The 21168-nt window shown below is 36.4% G+C and overlaps 1 protein-coding gene across 1 annotated transcript in view; it reads left to right on the plus strand.

Moving 5' to 3' along the window:
* LOC116256224 (histone deacetylase 15-like) overlaps window positions 1-18320 on the plus strand; it is a 52036-nt gene extending 33716 nt beyond the window's left edge. The window contains 7 exon segments of the mRNA XM_050078464.1: window positions 499-567; window positions 5505-5613; window positions 10445-10524; window positions 11432-11514; window positions 11595-11640; window positions 14900-15098; window positions 17967-18320. Coding sequence (XP_049934421.1) covers window positions 499-567; window positions 5505-5613; window positions 10445-10524; window positions 11432-11514; window positions 11595-11640; window positions 14900-15098; window positions 17967-18103 — 723 coding nt within the window. The 3' untranslated portion in view covers window positions 18104-18320.
* Window positions 18321-21168: the final 2848 nt, after the last annotated feature.

Genomic DNA, 21168 nt, shown 5'->3' on the forward strand with positions numbered 1-21168 from the left:
CTCCACTTGCATCACCTAAGTGCTGGACTTAGGCGATGCAAGGTGTTGGCGCCTGATGCAGAGCCAGAAGCAGATAGATCCAGATCCAACTTATTTTGAATTATAATGAGATTTAATACGACTTATGCTTGGGTTTTTGTTTGGTTATTTGGACCTTAGTTCTGATCCTGACTATAAATATCTAAGTAGTGGATCCATATCTGTGTAACTGGATCTAGTTAGTTTCCAATACCTGTAAATGGATCCAGATCTGCAAGCCATTCCGTTCTCTATATGAGGGGACGTGGGTTCATTTTGTAAGATAGTTGATGAATGAATGAAGTAGAAGTTGTTTGCTACTTTTCTCTCTTTCCCTTCAGTTCAGCATTTTGCTTGAGTTCTAGTTAGTTTTTAGCATAAGTATCGCATGGGGTTCATCTGTGATTGTTGTTTAAGAGCGTTGTTTGCAAAAAATCCTGTGTTCTGTATTCTGTATTCTAACAAGCAATGTTTTTGAAGGTGCTCTATATTTCTTTACATAGACATGAAGATGGACGATTTTATCCAGGCACTGGAGCGGCAAATGAGGTCTTATTTGCCAAATTTTTGTTTGAGTTGCTGACCCTAAAACAATTGTGGTAGCCAACCTGTGCAGATTTATTTTTGGTTTCCAAAGCATGCTATTGACAATCTGACCTTTTCTTCTCTTTTTTGCTGCTTTGGGTTGGCTAATTTGGCATTACATGATTGGTTCCTTTTTTGTTTTTTTTTTCCCTTGTGATGAATGATGTCAATTCCTTTTTAAGATGTGTTCCACTGCACATTTTGATATCTTTGCTTTAAGGTGGATGAAAAGGACATAAAGATAAGCTGAACGAAAAAAGAAGTGGAATGATATGATTTCCCTTTTTAAATTCAAATGAATTAGTGATGGATGGTAGGTGTAGGATAGGTTGCAACAAGTATGGCAAGGGTGTATCTTAAGGACATGATCTAATGGACCATTTGTATTGAGCATCCCTTATCATAAACTTGCTGCACGTTCAGCAGCCCCAACTATGAGAAATCTGCCAATCCACATGCGACTGTGAACATCAAAGTTGGGTATTGTATTTAGTAGCTGGGGTGTTCATCTAAGAGCTAATTAAGCAAGCCATGATGTTATCATGATCTTACAGAGGCCTTAAGACCCTCACCTATAACCAAACACTTACGATCAATGCCCCAGATGGTCTTATCATGTTATTGAGTCTAATCTTCCATGAAATGTAAGAAATTATGGGTATTTGATTTTGAACAATTAAAGGCAATTAATACTTCAGATTTGTAACTACCTGGCCTACTCCCACACCAGGCTCGGGCTTCTAGTTGCGCAGATCCTAGCCTGCCCTATATATAGCAGCTTCTTTCCAGCTCCAAAATAGCTAGAAACTAGGACAACCTATCACTCAACTGACCTCGTCATAAATCCTCCAAGATTCTTCACAATCTTACGAGACTAAAACTTGTCAAAGTATGGTGTTACAATCCACCCCATTAAGGCATATCCGTCTGCTTTTGTGGTAGCCAAGGTTCGAATGTTGAACCGGCTTTGATACCACTATAACAGCTCGACCCACTCAAACTCTGGGCTTGGGCTCTTGGTCAGGTAGATTCCAACCTGCTTCCTAGTATCTTTGGTTTCAACCCTAAAGTGACTAGCAACTAGGGAATCTGTCTTAAGTGTGCCCCAAGATTTTTCTCAATCTTATATATGAGACTAAACTTCTCGGAGTGGGACGTTACAAGATGATAAGGTTTCACTTTTGTACCAATAGATCTTAGGTCTAATCAATATTAATATGCGGAGTATCTGTTGGCAAGTACTTGAACATGTGGTGCTAAACCTGTCAAAAACGATCTTAGCCATTGATTTCTTCCATATTGAGATTGAGAGAAAAAAGAGGAAAGGTTGTGAATCTGTATTAGATGACTAAAATGTCATATCTTCTTTTTCTCTTTTTTCCTAACCGTCCATGTAAACTAAATCAGTAGCCCATATCATTCCTGATAGACTATTACCTACCTACCCATTTATCTTTCTCTCTCTCCATATATATATATGTGTGTGTGTGTGTGTGTGTATATATATATAATGATATATATTCTAAACGCCTTAGGGGGAAAAAAGGCTTATAAATGGCTGATTGTTGAAAGCAAATTTAGGGGAGATATGTACAAAAACGATTCATCATCAAGTTGAAAATTGGGTCAAGGTAACATGTTACTTCTTGCAACTATGTACATATCCTGCATACTTTGAGAAGTGGTCTCCAAGCCCATGCTTTAGGGCTTTGACATGAGAAGGAACGGGAGGGTGTACATTGAAAGAAAGGAAGCCTGCCCTAGGACTGTGTGCTACAGCGTTGGACCACATCTTTATATCTTTAACAAATGTTGTAAATATTGGTTTCAAACTTATATTGGCCATTTAAATGATACACTACATTGAATGATATTTGAAAGGGCCTGAACTGGCCTGCCTTGTTGCAGGGAGGGGCTGATATGATGCATATCAGGTGATACAGGCTGATATAATGAATATCTGCTGATGCGGGCAATGCATGCTCATTAAGCCGATAAGGAGCTGGGCTCGGGCCGGCCCGACACCCGAAACTCAGGTCTGGGCCCAGCCCGACCGTTAAAACCAGAGCCCGATTAATTTAAAAAATATATTTTTTAATAAATATTAAAATCAAATTATCGGGCCACCCTCTCGGGGCCCGGGCCCGAGCCCGAGTTGGGCCGGGTACCTGCCGGTGGTCCGGCCTGGTGCCCAGGCTTAACGCTCATATCTACACTAACAATAATTTTAGGCATAAAACTTGCAAGAAACAAATTCCAAACGGAACTTATACAGCAAACTTTTTATAAAAATTATGCACCCTAATTCCAAAATATCAAACTCATCATTCATTGACGTATATATGCACAAATACATATGCATGTAGAAATATTATTTGTTGAATATATTAAGGTGTGCATGTTACATATTTATTCCTGTTACATAAAGTAGTGAAATGGAACCAAAACGTTGGTTTTGGCAATTACTAATGACTATCAGTCAGATGTACCAATTGGGTACCACCTGTTTTTGGATAACTTTTTTTTCTTTGTTTCTTGTTTTTCTTCCCTCAACTTTTCTGACTAAGAAACAAAATGCAAAGAATAAGCTTCTAGTAATCATCAAAGGAAAAATAGGAAATCCCTGCTTTTAATACTTTTTGCTACTTTTGATTGTTGCTGATTTCTGGTCTCTCTATGTTTAACTTGTATGTTTTTATTTTTTTTTATTTTTTTTTATGGAGAATATCTCAAGTTGGAGGTGTGATCTCCATGGATCACTGCTTCTATCTTATAACGTGACATGGCTACAGGCTTGGACGTGCATGAACAACAATTTGAAAAGCCTTGTATGTGCCATATATACATATATAGGATCCTTGGATTTCTCCATCCAAATTTGCATGGAGAAATCCTCCAGCACCTCACAGCACACTGCCCAATGCATTGCATCAGGTAGTGTTTTATCACCCTGCCTTATACATTGCATTGGGCGGCCATGATTGGACTGAGGGCCGAATGGTTGGAGGATTTCACCTCCTTTATATATATATATATATATATATATATATATATTATAAGTCACATGGATACTTCAATAAGGTCCATGTACCTGTGTCGCCGTACCTATTCCCAAAGTGGGTACTTGGACACACTTAGGTGCTCTTTAGATTGAAACCAATCCAAACTGCCTAATTTTACATGATTTAGTTTTTTCCAACTCAGTTTTCATTCTGTTTTTGGAGCTACTGTTCATTAATATGTAATGTTTTTACTTAAAATCGCTTGTTTATTTTAAATGTTGCTTTCATTTTGATTTTTTTGTGTTATTTTGCACACACACACAGATATATATCATGACCATACTTCCACAAGATCAACAGTACTGTTATGATCTCAAGCTAAAAAACCTAGGAATAAAAATATATGATTTTTCATCATATATATAGGATTATATAATCTGACCAAACTCCACCTTATCTATAACTTTTCAAATCCTTAACGAATATTACACATCTAGAAGACTAAAACACAATTTTCTTTATTCCTAGGTTTCCAAATGTGAAAATCATGTCCATATAGTTAGTTTTGTGAGAAACACACTCACAACTGAGATATTCTGTGAGCCCAGGAAAATTTTATAGGCTTTACAGTTGCTTTGGGATAATAATTGTTTTATGGAGGTCATAGTAGTTCAATCAACCCGTAATCTGAGAGTTACTTTCGGATGAAAATTATGATGAATTTTCTTCTAAACTTTTGAGGTGAAGTATTATAGGTACATGTTTTGTACAGTAGTATCTGAAAACACTTAAATTTTAAGAGAGCACTGTCTTTGATCCACTGAAAAACTCTCAAAGGACTTGAAATTTTATTTTTAGAGTTTTAATCTTTTAATATGTGAGGATTCAAACAGGTCGCCTTATTTACATGTAACTTGCTTAAGTAAAATTGAAATGTGAAATGTAGATAAGGATATTTATATGTAAATGAGTAGTACGACCAAGGCAGAGACCTATAACTTGATTGACCATAAGCAAGTTGGTAATTATTTCAATTGTTTACCTACAACACCACCTCAAGTTTGTCAAGTGTTTCCTCACCTCTATAAAAACCTTCAACGGATGTGAGATAAAAAGGAGATGGCGGTCTCCAAAAGACTTGCATATTTTGTGCATTTGTTTTGCATCTGGAAACCGAGATCCTCACATCTTCTTATTGTGTCCTGCATATGCGTAGTGGCAGGACTGACATTTATGTGTTATTGTATATGCTTAATCTTTGTAAAGTAAAGGATTATCCTAATGAAATTAGGGTGTGCCCAACACTTTTGGGCTGCCAATACAATGTGGAAAAGTCCACCTTTCTTGTCTTTCCTTCTTCCCCACATTCAACAATTCTAGACATTCGGATCCAACATTGTATCAGAGCCATAGATCAGGGACAGATGTTGCATATTTCTCATCTGCACCAATTTGAGGATTTTCAGGTTCATTTTTTCCTCTTCTCTGATCTGTCATTACTTCTCTACCTGTGTACTTGCTTTTTTCCCCTTAATATTCTGCCCACGATTCTGCACTGTCATTTGTTCATCTTGCTTTTGTCTAAATTATTTATGTATTGTTTCCTCATGAAAAGGTGTATGCTGATGTCCATTGTCCATCTTTAACAAGAAGAGTGAACGAGCAAGACTATTAAGGTCTTGCTGTATAACACTAATGGACTTGTCATTTTTGTGCTCTAGTGCATATTAAATGAATATTTGCTAATACATCGGTTTAATTTTATCCATGTTCTTATTTCATAATTAGAATGATACATTTGTTTCTAATGAACTTATAATTGCATGAACCATGTGCTGATTGATCATTTGATATCGGTGCCCAGTTACTTCAAATGTTTATTTTCTGCTTGTAGTGCAGATAGGAGGTCTTGGTGCAGAAGGTTACTCCGTCAATATTCCCTGGAAATGTGGAGGAATTGGAGATAATGACTATCTATTTGCATTTGAGCAAGTTGTTCTTCCCATAGGTGATATTCTTGATTTCTAGTTTTTGCTTCCTTAGTCATAACAAAAAGTCTTAAAGTTCAAATTGCATTTTGCATAATGGAATAATTATTTTTTTTGATATTTTAGATGGTCCTATCAAATTTTTAATCTCTATTGAATTATTAAGCTAATCAAGGTCATTCGGAGACCATCTCCTCTGTAGTTGAGACACAACAGACAAAATTTTCATATGGTAGTGATCAGAATTTTGGTTCATATGCCAAGTCTTTGTAGTGTACTCCTTATGCTATTTTAGTTCTATTAATGTGTTTTCCATATAGTGGTGGTCTAATTTTCTGTTCCTGTAGCTTAAGGCCTAAGGGATATGCTAATGCATATGTTTCTTCTACAATACACCAACAGCCCCATGTCAGCCAAACCAAAGGGAGAGTTGTATGCGGATAGTGTTTGTCAAAGAGCAAGTGCTATGATTGTTTAGTATGATTATACGAAAACAATACCAAGACAAAACCATGGAAGCAACCTTTCATGAAAAAAAAAAAAAAACTGAAACTATGTAACCCAGTAGTACAGAGAGACTGTCACAGATCTTTAAGTGTCTGAGACTCCAAATGATCGGGCTTGCAGAGAAGTTTAAACTTATCGTTAATGCTTTGATAAGGAATAATGGAGAGAGTATGGTTCTACGTTAACATTGTCACAAAAAACGTGTATGGGTATAATACGACGAGGAAAAAGACTAGTATAATACGGCAAAGTTATATATATCGGGAATGAAACGGGAAAAAGACGGTAAATTTTTAAAAAATAAATAAAAAATCCTGACAATTATGTAAAAATAAAATAAATGAGAAATTTAAAAAAAATATTGAAAAATGACTCCTTGGCCGTTCTCAGCATGGGCATCTGTCTCTCACGTTATACACAACACAGAGGACCGTTCCATCGTTCATCCTCTTAGAAGAGGTCCAATGCCAATGCTTGTTTTCCATATCATAAAAAAGAAAACGGAAAACCTACATCAAGATTTCTGATGTATACAGCAAAAATCACAGCAAAATCCCTATTCTGGAAGAAACATACAACAAAACGTGCAATAACATAATAACAGTAAAGTTTAAAGTTTAAAGTTTATAAAACAAAGCCCTCTCACCACTCGTCCGTCTGGCGAGCCCCTCTTCAGTTGAATGAGAACGAGAAGGAGACGAAGGAGAAGATGGAGATTCCTGTCAGCCTCCGGCAACTCCCGTCGACCCCTGCTCGTCCGTCCGGCGTCCCCCCTTCAGTCGAATGCTCTTCAAAGACTCAGTCCAAAGAGAAGGAGAAGGAGAAGAAGACGAAAGAGAAGAGACGAATCGAGCATAAGTTTTTAACCTAAGCCCTCTTTCCTTTCTAAAAATACATTTTTGCCATTAAAAGGAACGATCAAGTTTCAAAAAAGCCAACTTTTTAATAATTATTACGTGTTGTGCCATCTAACCACGTGCCCTTAAAAAACACTAAAGACGCGTTTTATACGCGTCATTTTTTTTTTTGCCGTTTTTTTGAAAAAAATGCGTCTCATTCCCGTTTTATTCGTCAGAGGGGCTTTTGGCGTATAATACGCGTTTTTTCCAAAAAAACAGCTTTTTTGTGACAATGACTTAGACCAAGAGAGAAGGTCAATACCTCTTTCAATAAGATTGAACTTAGAAGGAAGTGGTCAACTAGGGCCTAGAAGGGGAGGGTCCAACCTAGAATAATATTGGTCAAACAAACTTGAAATGGCATATATTTGTATCTGGACCATGATATGTTGAAAATGGATCCATGTTGTCAAAGGCTTGCCTAGGCCCCCAAGCTTGGCTTGTTGGCTAGGTAGCTGAGTGGTCTGCAACTTGAAAATATCTAGAATGTCACGTAGGATGCCTAGTCTTGCCTAATTACTCTCTATCCTAAGTGCTCTGTGGCCCTGGAAGATGGTGTTTCATTCTCATAATCCCTCCTAAAAATATATTTTTGCGGTTGTTGCATTGGGTTCTTAACTGATTATTCTCCTTCACCCTTTTTGCACCATTGTCATGTGGGATCAGATGATGCCATATCTTCAAAGGAAAAGAAGAAGAAGAGGAACACGTATGGTAAACTTAGTGAAAACTGAAAAGCAGTTGAAATCTATGATTTTTGGTAAAATGAGAGATTTCATACCTTAGAGAGAAGAAATTGGGAAAACCCCTTTCTCCAAACATGAGTCAGGTAACCCGTGATAGATCTATGCTTAAATAGGCAATTTAACGGTGACATCGATGATTTCTTGGTGAAACCGATAAAATCTCTCCCTTCTTCAATTCCAGGATGAATTTAGAAATGGAGGAGGAGCGGCTTTTAAAAGGAAAATTGTATAAAAAAAGAATTGGTTGGGGCTTGTATTGCATGATCCATGTGATGCTTTGTATCATATTACAATTTTGAATCGTGATGGTACGTATCATATGATACGGCCCTGTATCCTATGATGCTGTATGACACTAATTTTGGGGAAGAAGACAGTTGAGAAAAGAGAGAGATAGATGGCCTGAGAAAGAGCTGGGATGTAGTGGACGGTGGAAAGGAAGGAGGGAGAAAGAAGAATACAAAAAGGAAGAGGAGGAAGGATCAACCGACAACTTTGAGCTTCTACGAAGGTACGGTCTGGTTTTCCCTTGCTCAAACCTAGACTAGATGTTGTTTAGTAAAGATGGTGACAAGAAAAATGCCACCCATGAGAGAAGAAATTGGTGGGTTGACTTTAACAGTCTTTGTCGGCTTCATTTAAGCCCCATTTGATGGCACAATAATTTTTTGAGTGGTAAACTTTTCATGAAAAAAAATTCAAGAAAAATGTACAGTGAGTATATTTGAGATTTTTCCAAATCCAAGTAATGTTTGATGGCCTGGAGTTTTTTCCCTAGAAAAAAGATTATGTTTTTTGTTGCACAGGAAAAAATTGCCATGGAAAAAATTGCGGAGGTCGTAGAGAGTCGATTCGCCGGTTCCCGTCGGCGATGGAGTCCACTGCCTCCGTAGGGAATCCTGACCTGAAATGGCGGAGGGAGAGTGAGAGGGATGGAAAAAACAAGACGGAAAGAGAAAGTGAGGCGTTTACCTTTCACCAGCGGATGTCCGATGCTGGGGAAGTTGCTGTTGCGTCTTTGCAAGACGACGGAAAGAGAGGGATGCGCGGCACGAAGCCCTCACTATTGCTTCTTTTGCTGCGAATGATTTGGTGTCAAGGAGATCGTCCCCCGTGGCTGTAAACACAGTTCAAAATTTTGAATAATGGGAGCAGCGAAGGATGCAGGGCAAGGTCGAGGGGAGCATCAAGAAGCTTAGGGATCAAAAGGAGAAGGATGAGAGGAGGAACAGACAGAGGAAGCAGACGGAGAAAGCGACCGTCGATTTTGATGATTTTGAAGATTCTGAAAAGGGGAAGATAGCGAACCAAAAGAGGTTAAGAAGGTGGAAGAGGAAGAAGAAGAAGTGATCTTGGGGAAGCGAGCAGTTGTCTGTCGCTAGAGTAAGCGATTGAGAAACTGGTGGAGTACTCAGAAGAGGAATAGACGAGGAAGAAAAGAGACGCAAAGAGAGAGAGAGCACATCTAAACAAAGCCCTAATGGGCAAAAAAATTATCCTTGGAAAAAAGTCGGACCCCCCAGGGTCCGACTTTTTCTCAGGTGAAACTTTTCCAAGTCCAACCTGTCGAGCAGGGGAAAAATGTTTGTGTTTGATGGTGGGCGGTAAATCCGTACAAATAAGAAAATTTTCCGTCGATGAACAGGAATTTTCCTACGCATCAATCGGGGCCTTAGGAATTTTGGAACTTAGGATTTTGGTGTCACAGAAGGAATTTCTGAAATCTGGGTGTTGTGAACAATGGATGCAGCAGAATCCTAATTGGGAATACCAGTTTATCATTGTATTTGGAACAGCCGATGCTCAAGTTAATGAATGTGCAAACGTTTTTCTCTTTTGATAAGGAATATTAGTTTCCTCTCTATAATGAATTTAGTGAAATCCTCCCGCAGGATATCATAATAGATCTTCTGATGGCTGGCTTGGTTAAAGTGCCTACGCTAGCCCACAAGCTTAACTCTTTTGGGGTCAAATGAGAAAGAACACAGTAATATTTTATATTTCATAAAAATATATTTGACAAATGATATGTCCATCACCTTTTTTCTCTTTGTTTTTCTTTGAACCGTCCATCGTGATAAATTGGATGACCCTCATGAGTGAGCTGGGTGATGCTAGATAGCCGGAGTCACCATTCAATTTTTCTTCTATATATATACACACACACCCACACCCACGGCCCACCCTTTTGAAATGCTAATAAAATAATGGATTTTGTGAAAATATAATTTGTAAACTTTTGCTATATAGTTGAGGTGGAGAAAATAGTGCATGACAAATGATAATAAACTACATAATTGCAAGCACGCTTCTATGACTAAGTTTTAAGCTTTCCTTGTAAGTGGTCGGCTTACAAAGAAATGCAAAAGAGGTGCAGGGGAGTTAAGATGCACACGTTTGGCTGGTGCCTTTGGTAATAAAGATTGAATCAGAACAAGCTTGTTAGAAGGAACTTAGTTGGAGATCACTGGTACATGATCATCGACACATTTAGACTATAAATGCTAATTAAAGGTAACATTTGTGGCGCCTCATATATTGTCGCTGAATTGTGAGGTAAAGCTATTGGTTTGGACTGGAGAATATTTTCCAGTTATATTTTTCTTTTTATGTCACTTACCTTGCATAAACGCTGTCCTGGTGATGAATTTTCAAATGTCCATTCATATTGAATATGTGTTTTGGTCATGGTTTTGCAGCTTTGCAATTCGCCCCTGATTTTACCATTATATCTGCTGGATTTGATGCTGCACAGGGTGATCCTCTTGGTGGTTGTAGTGTAAGTGATTTTTATACTGTCTTTTTTATCTGATAATGCCCATTTATATATGTTTCTGTAGTCTCAAATTTGTCACATGAGATCAATGTCTTAAACCCAGTGACTTGGGAGTCGACTTGGCCTTTATTGGCTCATGACTTGGCAGGCCAACTCTGTGAATCATCCTCGGTTTCATCAACTTTTGTTTTTGAAAAAAAAAAGGTGAACTTGTCATTTGAACATAAAAAGTTGTGGCATGACCTCATTACTTGTACTATTAAGAAAGAAGCCAAATTACATGAAATGAAGCAATGAATAAGTTATAATTATTCATTTAATAACATGGCAAGGGTAATTAGTCTACTCTATGATTTCTTAGTTCAGCATAATTGAGTATCAAGTATGAATATGTCATTGAAAAACAATTCAACATCAACACATTGAAGAAAAGATATTCAGGATTTATGACTATCCAACAGTTGACAAACTCAACATATAGGTGGATTATCTAACTGAATGTCCAAAAGTAAAGAGATCAATGCTCTAAAATAAGTAGATGACTGTACCTGAACCTGAGTCTAGTCAACTTTAACTTTTCGTTTGGAATCTGCAAATTTAATGTGTGAGTGATAGTTCTCAATTTTAATGTTTCTCCAGATTAGAAGATTCACATCAGAAGTCCAGTATTTAGTACATAGCAACCAAGCACCACATTGATTGCAAAGAACTCAATATGCAAAGCAATCTATGACCAATGTGTTGTCAGCAAGTTTTGAGTTTTGGACAAAACCAAGTTCCCCTGTTGGGTTGACCTGGTAGGGAAACAAGTCGAGACGAGTCTCATTGACGCAGCGAGTTTTTAAACATTGCATGAGATTGCTTTTCAGGTTTTTATTCTAACTATAAGCTTGATTATATATTTGTGCAGGTGACTCCAACTGGGTTTGCTCAAATGACACATATGTTAATGGGTTTATCTAAGGGGAAATTGCTTGTTGTTCTTGAAGGAGGGTATGTTTTACTCCTTCATTCATGCTGCATGTGTTACTGTGCTGAAACCTTATTTACTTTTAGTTTTAGTTTGTTCACAGGTATAATCTACGGTCAATATCGTCTTCTTCTACTGCAGTAGTAAAGGTAAATGAATACATGAGTTGAAGGAACAAAAATTCCTATTGCTTATTAGTACTTTGGTAGCTAATGTGGTTGTGATGTTTGCTCTATTTTATGCCAAGGTCATAGATTTCATGATATTTTAGAAAATATTGTGATATTAACGAAAAATAACAAAAACGAAAAAAATTGAAAAAATCACGATATTTTGGAAAAACATGAAAAGAAAAATTTGTCTCATTTTCTGCGATTTTTTTATTTTTATCATTTTTAACATTAATAGCAATATGTCCTCAATTTTAAATTAAAGTAAATTATTTTCATCATTTTTATCATCATGAAAACATTCTTTTTAGTTTTTATCACTTTAGTTTTATAATTTATTTATGTCTTGTTATTAACTTATTAGTTTCTCATTTATTTTATTTTTACATAATTTTTATATATTTTTATTTTTCTGTGATTTTCCTAAAATGACAACTTTGCCAGAAAATGCCCGAGAATGATATTTTTGATACTGTTTTATGCTACTGTTTTTAGTGAAATGTGCATTGTTTACTTGATTAGAAAGTATCTGATTGTATATTTTATTGGCATGTATATAATGAATAGTCCCAGTTGACTTGTATACTTTCCATCTCTTGTTTTAATTGATATTACTTACAAACTTTGTTTGTTAAGCCTCATAACTCGCAAGTGTTGTAACATATTGCATCATATGACATGTTACATAACATAATGTGATTATGAAGATTAATAATGAAATACACCTAATCTCATGGGTGTAAAGTATGAATCACAGCAGCATCATACAAAACAGCCCTGGTTGGTCCCGGGCGAAAAGGGGGGTGGGAAAGGAACCTTTTGTTATTATTATTATTATTTTGGTTTTATGAAGCAGAAAAAGGAATACCCTTGCACCTAGGTCATACGGACTCTTAAAAGCATGTTTATGAGCATTCAACACAAAACTATAGTTAGGCAACTATAAAATAACAATTGGCAATTGATGAACAATATCAAGAAGTTGTCAAGTACCATCAAACCATTCTCACTGAAAACATGTTCTATTTGAAAGAAAACATTAAAAACTAGTCAGCCAGAAAAAGGGAAAAAAATTTGTTTTATGGAAAAAAACGTATTTTTTGGAAAAAATGTCAAAATAAAAAAAGACATTTTTTTTCAATTTTTTTTTCCTTTTTTTACATTTTTAGTTACCAGATTTTTATTTTCAAATTTTACACATGTTATTTTAGGATTTTTTTAATTTTTTAAAACTTTTCTAGACTTTTTCGAGAAAAACAACTTTGCCTCATTATACCTTCCAAAAAACTCGCCATTTAATACCTATAAACGATATCTGGGATGATGAGTCAAAATATCAAATAAGTGCCATAAAGCATAGTTATATAGTATAACCAAATTTTGCAAATCATTGCTCTCATGATAATTGACAATTGAGAATATATATAGATTAAAACTTAAAATATAATATACAAATGGTCTGAATAGGCATGGTGTATACCTTATCAGGAAGCATGTTTTCAATTTTAAAGTTTGAACCTAATGCATAACTTACATTGCAAGCACGAGGCCTTCAATTCCTTGTAGAAACTAAGAAAGTAAAAGCCTAGAAACAAATGAAATGTTGCTAATTTCAACTTCCTTTTTCCATTTATGGTGTATCAAATATGTGGCATATCATGTGGTCATGCCTATTCAGTGAGTTGATTATCTTACAAAAAGAATGCCAAAATGGCCTAGAAACAAATGAAAAGTTGGTAATTTCAACTTTCTTTTCCCATATATGGTGTGTCAAATATCCAAAATACATGGCATTTCATGTGGCCATAGCCTATTCAGTGAGTTGATTATCTTAGGAAAAAAAAATGGCAGCCAACAAAAATTCCGTTTTAATGAAAAGAATATTGAATATCTGTCTATTATGTAATTCTATTGACAACTATACTATATTCATATCAGTCTATAATTCTATCATTATACACTCTAAGATCCCTAGAAACATTCTCCATCATCAGCACCACTACCATCATCATCATTCAATAAAATCATTGTATCCATAAGAGTCCTCTTGCTCCTCTTCTCTTTTTCGTTGTTTTAGACTTGTCATTTCATTTTATCCATCTTCATTTTCTTTGGTGCCCTTTACTGAGTTTGTTTCTATGTTCTCTTATTTATCTTGTATTAAAAATAAAACATATATTATATCAAATGTCATGTTGAATTCTCACCTAATGTAACTTGGGTAAGGTAAATTGCACAGCTAAATTCATTGATATATCAAAACTTACCTCATCATTGACATCAACTTTTTGGTTCTACTATCCAATTGTCGACTGGATTCTAAAGAAAAATATTGTCCACTGAGATCTGCAGTAACCCAACCCACTTCCACACGGAGCTTGGACTCCTAGTTGGCTGATTCTAGTCCATCCTCAACAACTTCAATTTTTACCTTGAAAAGGCCAGAAACCAATTCATCATGTAGCCAACCCACTTGTAAACTCTCGAATATTTTCAAGAATCTTTAGTGCAGGATTAAACATTCTCATGATGGGGTGTGAAAATCCATCCCCTTTAGGCACATGCGTTTGTGCATGTAAGACTCCATGTTCGAGTGTTGAACAGGCTTTGATACTAATTACAACTAACCAACTCACTCCAACACCAAGTTCAGACTCCTAGTATGGCAGATCCTAACCCACTCTCAAACAGCTTTGATTCCTGCCCCGAAAAGGTTAACAACCATTTAGCCATCCCCCTTATAAACCATCAAAGATTTCCAAGTATCTTTGTTATGAGACTAGAGATGATCAAAGATGGCGCTACATATGGACAACAGTTATATAGTCTGCACCGAATTGAAGGGGCTTGAGGTATCTGACTGTCAAGTGGTCCCTTTGATCTTCTCGCCCATACTGAACGTGGCACTGCTTTCTAAGAAGAATAGTGTCGGTCACTACTTTTTCCTAGAATTGGGGGTGAATACCGAAACTAGATTCTTATAATTGCCCATTATAGAATTGTCTCTCTTAAGGTTTGTTTATCCGATAGGCTTAACTTGTGATGTACATATACCAAATCATTTTGCACCTCTTTGTTGATGTTTAGATATTAGTAAAAAATAAAAATAAACTTGTAATAATGCATCCACTGCCTTTTGGCTTGCTGGCTTTAGGCACGTAATGCTTTCTTTTACTCCAGCCTAACCAGACGATGCTAAAGTAGGCCAATGACTCTTATTCTACATCGTTTTGTGAAGGTTCTCCTTGGTGAAAAGCCTGCAGTTAAGATGGGCAATATCTTGCCCTCCAAGTCAGGGCTGCAAACTTTACTTGAGGTTCTGGACATCCAGCTAAAGTTTTGGTCAAATCTTGAGCCATGCTATGCCAAAGTTTGCTCGCTATGGAAATCATCTCATGCACGTGGCAGGAGAAAGCATCAACATTTTTTATGTTCTGGTTGGTTAATTGCACAACTTATCAGGAAATGAATATTTTCTTGTTTAAGCTTCCAGTTGAGTAATGTTATTTGGCCAACAGTTTATCTTGAGTAATTAAATTAGGTATTCGTGCATTTAAGTAGCAAAATATATGCCCTAGGACTAATTCATGTTTGTTTAATTTCACTGTCTTCCTTGCATACATCCTATAATAGAGTAATCTTTTTCTGGAATGTTATTTATGCGAGACTGATTAAGATTAGAGTAGCTACCATGTGAAAATCTTGTATGCCTTTTAGTAATGGAAACCTTAATTCATGCTAACATGTCAAATTGCTTCTTTCTAACAATGGAAAATTTTGTGAATTTGTGCTTATAAAGTCCAGAAATATTTCATCTACTGGTTAAATAATTGTATGCTTTCATGCAACACTATGCTTAAAGCAAATTATGGCCATGTCCTCTGTAAATGATGGAGTTAAGGAAATATTCGAATTCCTTTGTAATCGAAGGCTTTTTCTGTTTTTTTTTTTTTCATTTTTGGCATTAATATCACTTTCTTTTTTTTCGAAAAACACACCAGTGGTTTGTCTTTCACAAGATAGTCACTTTATAAATGCCAGAAAAGTTTCGATTAAAATTGTTAAATTGTCTTACTTTAATAGTGCCTAAAGTTTACAATGGGATCTTGAAGGATCCTTGGGAATTCGGAAGGCACCTCTCCTAATATTGGACTAGCTGACGTTCAATCCAAACTTGGGTGCTGAATGTCATACCTAACAAACTTCAATATCTGATGCTAAAGTTCCTCTCTTTAAAACCAAATTAACGAGGGTTGGTAAGATTCAACTAGTGATTCCAGTATATGTTGTCGTACATGAGATGAATATTTATTCACATGCTTGAAATCAAAAGATACCTTTTATATCCATCAAATGCTATGTCATTAAAAATATATTTTTTCCTTTCTTGTTTTTTATTTCTTTCTTTTTCTTTCCCTCATCTCTCTCTCTCTCCTTTTTTCTGTTGTCTAAGTAATATGTGCTCTCTCTCGCTCTCTCTCCCCCTTGTCCTTTAAAAAGGATGGCCGGATGTAGTCCTTTCCAGCTTGTCATCTTTTTTCAAGGACCACCAGTCTGTCATCCTTGGACGACACACTTACTGCTTGAGCTACAAAAATGAAATTCTAGTTTCCTATTTTTTTTTTTTTGTGATAATCAAAGTTCAGCCAGATTTCAGCTAAGCCAGCCCTATTCATCATGGCAAGACGAAGCATATTGAGATTGACCAACACTTCATCAAAAAGAAGATTGAAGACAAGAAAATTATGCGTGGTTCTGTTCATTCAAAAGATCAAGTTGCAAATCAATTCACAAAAGGACTCATAGAGAATAGATTTTGGTTCTTGAAAGGCAAGTTGTCCATTATTCAAGATAATGTACAACTTGAGGGGGAATGTTGAGAGTTATGTGGTATTTCTGTATTTTTGTATGCTTGGATTTGGATTGCATTTCTTTATTATTTGTATTGATCGTATTCTATTTGTGTATTACAGTAAATACTCAATAAGTGTAAGGGCTTTTTTGTAATAGTTGAGTTTAAGGACAAAGCACTAATTCTAATACATTCTACATCATTGACATTCTCTCCTACTTGCTTGGACAGGTTCTGGAGTTTTCTAATCAATTCTATTTATATACTAAAGGTAGAACAAACCAAAAAAAAGAAATTTGGGATATTTTTTGTAAGAAATGTATTTTGCGCCTAGGTGCCTCAGCCTAGGCATTAAAGCTACTATCCATCACCTAGGTACTCTTTTCACTAAAATGATAGTAACTAGGTACATTTTCTAGCTACTAACTTGTAGTTCATGTCTAAGGAGATTTAGGTAGATAAGGTGTGAAGATAGTCACTTTTTAGTTATATTTTAAGTTGTATGCTCCCTGGCTTTGTTAGCCATTAGTCACAAACATAGCCATTTTCTTGCAAAAAAATTACAAAAGAACAAAAACATGAAGGAAATTGGGAAAAATCTTGAAAACATTATTCAAGTAGACTTTGTGTTTACCAATCCAAACTCGACTCAACTCAGCCTGAGGAAGCTTTTGCTTGACTTGGCTAAGCTTGAGCTGAGAGCATGAAGCTCGAGTGTAGCCAAACTAAGTATTAGAAAAGGTTTTTCTATTTTAATAGTGTGAACGAGAAAATGTGAAGTAGAAACGTACCTTTAAAGGTAGAAGGCACCAAGTACATTGTGTTGTTTGTGATAATAGTGTGGAATGCTGTAAGTGTATGTTTTAAATGAGCTTACACAAGCCTAGGCTCGAGCTCGACCCGTTAACACAAAGGGGTTCAACTTTTGACTCGAACTTCACTTATTTAATAAATTAGTTGAGTAAGCTCATTGTACGGCCCTAGTCTTCCTATCAACTTATCTTCACTTGTGATGCCAATTTAACTGTGAGATATGAAGCTATTAATACTCTGCATGTAATGATGGTAATGAGGCATTCAGATTTCTTGAGTAGTTATGAGGATCCAAAGCACAAGGAGATGCACTTTCGTTCTTGTAAAATCAAGAAATTGGGTCTTTTTTTTCAGCTTTTCCAAGTGGAGATTTACGTTTGGTCCTCAGGAGTTGTTTTCTTTGTTATGAAGAAAACATTCTATCCAGTTAATGCTTTTTTGCCATTTAGATTATAATTAGACAACAGGATCATTTTCTTCTAGTCACAGTTTCACGGGAGAAGTTGGCACAATTTGCAAATTATAGTGTTTCTCTTTGTTGTAGCTCAGCACAAACTTCATGGGACCTGTTGATTGGAAATAATTTGGCATAAAACGCTTTGGCTGTTTTTTGTTTATTTAAGTTTTTTCTCCATTTCAGGGATGCTTAAAAAGAAGTCACCTGGACTTCTTTGGTGGAACTGTGGTCGCCGAAGGCTTATTTATGCTCTACTATTTGGTCGACAAGGTCGAAAAGCAAAGGTAGCTGGACGAAGAAAAGGGTCTGGACCTTTTTAACTCGTGATACAACACTCCACTGCCTATATTCTGCTTTTTTGTGGGCATCATCTGAAGCACACAACCTTTCTCTTTGTGTAAATCATTTTTGTGTTCTTTCTGTAAAATTATGAGCAGAAGCCACTTCCAGAGACTCTTGGACTTTACCTTTTTGCATGTGAGAGTTTTATCTTAATGGTGAGATATCCATTTTCACTGGTTATTTATATTCTTTTGACATGCTTGTCTCATGTTTAAGTGACTTGGTCTAAAGGGGCTGACTTGGACAAAGGGAAATGAAGTGGTCAGAAAAATAATGAAATTCTTTCCCATAATTTCTCCAGATCCCACAACCAAAAACGAGGTTGACTTATCATATCCGTAGGTTAAGAGAACTCAGATTTTTAGGATGGCAAATATGGGATGGCTTTTACGCCTTTCCCTGTTTATTGCTTCTGAGGCATTTCCAGTTGATGTTTACAGAATGAGACGCATAACATGTGCTTTTTGAACACTGACTAGGGTTTGTCTCTTCATCTGTGAGATAGCACAACCTCACCTGTTCACGTCCCTTCTCAACTGGAGACTGCTAACCCAGCCAGCTTCCAATAAAACCCCACTATGAATGTGTTCCAAGTCATATTTTTGAGATATTTTTCCAAGATTTTGCAATGCTATTGAAAATTAAAAAAACGTGAAAATTTTGTGTTTTCTGGAAAAATGTGAAAGATAAATATATTGCATGTCCCCCTTTCTCGATCGCCTCTTTTTTTACCATATTATCTTCATTGAGTCAAATATCAACTTAAATCATTTATCATCGTTGAAGCATTACGCTTATAATTTTATTTAGTTTTTTAATGTCTTATTATTTATTTATTTATTTTATTTTCACATAACTTTTAGAATTTTTCCTTTGTTTAGAAGTTCAGTGAGATTTTTATGTGAATACTAATTTTATCCGAAAAATACAAAACAAATCCTCGCTGTTAAGCAACAATTATATTTGTGACTATGTCCTGTAGTGGTTTTCATTTTAACCGTTTCACTGACGTTCTGTTCTTTGCATGCCACTAAGAACTACCCGATTGACTGCTATAAGATTGTTAACCTTTCACTCGAACTGGTTGCTACAGAATGACCTTTAACCTTTACTCTTGAAAAAATATTGAATTGCATCTTCGTTCTGTTGGACCACCATCCAATGGATTGCTATTGGATGTCTTTTATTCTTGAAAAAAATGTTGAGTTGCATCTCTGTTATGTTTGACCAATTGATCTGCAATTATTTCCGTCTTCCACGGCCTTCTCCTAAAAGATAATGGCATTGCTCATGATCCACAAACTACCAAGACCACTTCAAGTGTTAGAAGCCACTTCAGGGTTATAAAAGAAATAAGTTACTCTATTTTATAATTTTGATCATCTTTATTCAATCGTGACCAAATTTCGTAGCCACTATGGCAAAAAATTCAACAGCACTTCTCTCTTAAGTATGCAACGCAAAAGATTTAGAGTATGCTTGATAGGCCTTAAAACTTCAAGGGTGCATCGAATGGGTGAAATTTGGCTCAAAAAAGCCAAGGCTGTATTGAATGGGTGACACTTGGCCTTTTGGACGACGCCTTGCCTTCACGTTTCGTAGCAAGAAACGAGAAAAAAAAAAAGAAAAACGGTTGAACTTGATTTCTTAATTTTCTTTCTGCCCTATCTGAATGGGCACCTTTATTTTATAAAAAATCTCAATAAAATCTTTTGTGCAATCTCACCTTTGTTTGCTTTAAGATGTACTGGCGGGTGAAATAGACGATGATACAACATTAAAATGTCCACAATTGATTCCTTTTTGCCAAAGGGAGACAAAAAAAAAAAAAAAAAAAAAAAAAGTAAACATTGAGCTTGTTTCGACAAACGTGTTTCCGGAGTTTTTATCCCATCACAAAGAGTGGGATGAAATTTCCAGGATGAAAGACCGTTACTTTATTGCATTACTTCGTTACTTTATTGTTTTAGCTGCTTCCAATGCCTCAAACGAGGTATGAAATTTCCTGGAATTAACATCTCCTTCCATCACACACGATCGAAAACTGGAATAGGAAGCGAATTTCTCATTCCTGATTCATATTGGCCTTGTTTGCTTTTCATGGATTTCACTATAGAACAGGATATACTATACAAATTTTTGAATTCAATCCCCATTCCATCAAACTGAGTTGGGAATGTTTTGGGAAAAGAAGTTTACGGAATACTCGTCCCACCCGGACGGGTCGGACGACAATTCCAATATTGAAAAAAATGGCCATAGAGAGTGACCCGACGAGCTGCCTCCTTGAAATCCGACGATTCCCAAATATTTAAGAATTAAAAAACCGCGCCGGGTGGCGGGGGCGCTGGGAGGTGGTGTTTGAAAACCTCGGTAATCAACAAGCAAAGTGAAAATGAAAGGGAAAAGGAAAAAATAGAACCTCAGTAGATGTTGTGTTGCTACTTTAAAAGTATAACAACAGATCTACTGGCGTGCTCCTGCGCTTCAGCCTTCCCGTGAGATGAAACCGGCCTCTAACCTCCCTTTGTAGTTAAGGAAAGTTGCACCGTGGAACACCTAGCTTACTGGTCGGGGAAACGTCGTGACTTGGAGAAGATGGAGAGGTCCGGGCAGCAACGCCCGTCATCTTCAAATCGTCATCCAATCGACCATGGAATGAGTGACTTTAACAGAAAAAGAGAGATCAGAAATAAAGGAGGTCGCTGGCTGTAGGTAAAACTCCGGCCACACCGGTTGAGGTCGGACTAGAATTATTCCACCACCATTGACAAAGCTCGGGAGCAAAAGAGGAGAGGGAAAGTGATGCCCAAATGGAATCAAATTTCATTCAAGCGTAATCCAAAAAAACCTAATTACAAGGTTATATACGTGAAAAGTGTCTCGGTTCACTTAGCTCCTAACCCGAGACGGTACAAAGAACTTAAAGTAAAACGATTCTAACACGTCTCAAATCGAGACAGTACAAAAGAGTAAATAAATATAAGCAAAAATGGTGCCTGGAATGGATCTGGTTGCGCCCGCTCTCTCTATGGATCCAGAC

This window comes from Nymphaea colorata, chromosome 6 (genome assembly GCF_008831285.2).
Source record: "Nymphaea colorata isolate Beijing-Zhang1983 chromosome 6, ASM883128v2, whole genome shotgun sequence".
NCBI classification, from domain to species: domain Eukaryota; kingdom Viridiplantae; phylum Streptophyta; class Magnoliopsida; order Nymphaeales; family Nymphaeaceae; genus Nymphaea; species Nymphaea colorata.